Genomic DNA, 1,580 nt, shown 5'->3' with positions numbered 1-1,580 from the left:
ATATATAATCATCATCATCATCATCATCGTCTAACACCCACATTCTATGCTGGTATGGGTGGGATGGTTTCACAATAGCCAGCCAAGCAGAAGCCTGCACCAGACTTCTGTAACTGTAACTTTCTGTGTCTAATTGCATGCAGAGAGTGAATGTGTGCTCTTCTTTGCTGTCACGTCTCACGAATGAACTGTTTTTGGACTGAATAGTGACTGGTGACAAGAAATGAGTTCTCTATAAAAATGCCAAAAGACAGTAGGTAGAGAAAGGAGAAACATTGGCACCTGAAGCTAAAGGAGGTCTTCACCCATGTAAGGTGTTGTTATCTGTTTGGTGGGATATGAAAGGTTTAGTCCACTTTGAACTTTTAAAACCAAACCAAACGATAACAAAGGAGATCTACTGTGAGCAGCTTAAGTTAGCAGTAGAAGAAAAATGACCATCTTTGGTTTCAAGACAAAAGGTATTCTTCCATCAGGGTAATGCTCGGTCATATACAGCGAGGATGACACTCCAAAGGCTGGAGCAGTTTGAATGAGAAACTATGCCCCACCCACCATATTCACTGGACATTGCCCCATCTGATTATCATTTATTCTGCAGTCTTCAAGATCATTTGGATGGAAAAAATATGAATTCTTTAGAGTATTGTAGAAAATGAAGGAGAATATATTTTAGATTAAAAAAGAACTTTGTTTATCTTAATTTTGAAAAATAAAAGAAGTATAAAAAACCACATTATTTATGGGATGACCCAATATATATATATATATATATATAGGGTGTTTTAGTAATATGGATGAGTAGATGATGCATATTTCAAAATATGGAGAACTTTGAATAAGCCAGTAATATGGTACTAAGAGCAGTCTGGAGGTTGAGGTGGTAGATTAGAATTAGTAAAATCAGTCCAAAATACACATATTCTCATTAATCACACATGCTTTATGTTCTACTAACTGAACTCTCTGACTTTCAAGCAAATTCTCAGTATTTTCTATTCTCTTCTCCTTTATTTAGATGTCAAAGACAGAATCACTCATTCATATAATTCTCTCACGTCTTCAAGAAAAATAACAATGTCAAGAAGCAGAAGAAAATTTTTTCTAACAAACAAACAATGAGGTAAAAAAAAAAAGCTACTTACATCAGAGTCTGGACCCTGGTCAGCGCCCGGACAAGTAAATGTAACAAATTCATGACACCGTTTATGTACAACAAAACAGCAAACTGAAATGAAGGAAGTAATGCAGATATTTAGAACACGAAAAATTAATTTTACAGTGAAATTTCTTGAAAATTATTCAGGGAGAAATAATATGATTAAGAAGCAAAGATTTTTATGAGTGTGCAGACAAACACACAAATACAATAAAGAAATGAAGGCATATGAGACAGAGAGATCTTGAGTAGGGCCCAAATTAATGAGGTATATTTGAATTTGTAAACAGGTAAAAACAAAACAGCTTTCATTGCATGCAATAAAGTTTATTCTTGTATTTAAAGGTGAAACTTTCTTCTCTTACTACTCAGAGTTTTCTCATTTCTGTTTACTGTCTCCACTATAAAAAAAAAAATGAGG

General features: G+C 34.2%; 1 protein-coding gene across 2 annotated transcripts in view; it reads right to left on the bottom strand.

Moving 5' to 3' along the window:
- The window catches only part of LOC106874285 (calcium-dependent protein kinase C), a 344,185-nt gene that overhangs the window by 238,160 nt on the left and 104,445 nt on the right, over positions 1–1,580 (bottom strand). For both annotated transcript variants that reach the window (XM_052966508.1, XM_052966507.1), the window contains exon 3: positions 1,146–1,228. In XM_052966508.1, the coding sequence (XP_052822468.1) occupies positions 1,146–1,228 (83 nt within the window). The remainder of the gene's footprint in view (positions 1–1,145; positions 1,229–1,580) is intronic.

Source organism: Octopus bimaculoides, chromosome 3 (genome assembly GCF_001194135.2).
Source record: "Octopus bimaculoides isolate UCB-OBI-ISO-001 chromosome 3, ASM119413v2, whole genome shotgun sequence".
NCBI classification, from domain to species: domain Eukaryota; kingdom Metazoa; phylum Mollusca; class Cephalopoda; order Octopoda; family Octopodidae; genus Octopus; species Octopus bimaculoides.
The sequence above is the reverse complement of the archived record's forward strand: the minus strand, read 5'-3'. Positions and strand labels throughout refer to the sequence as shown.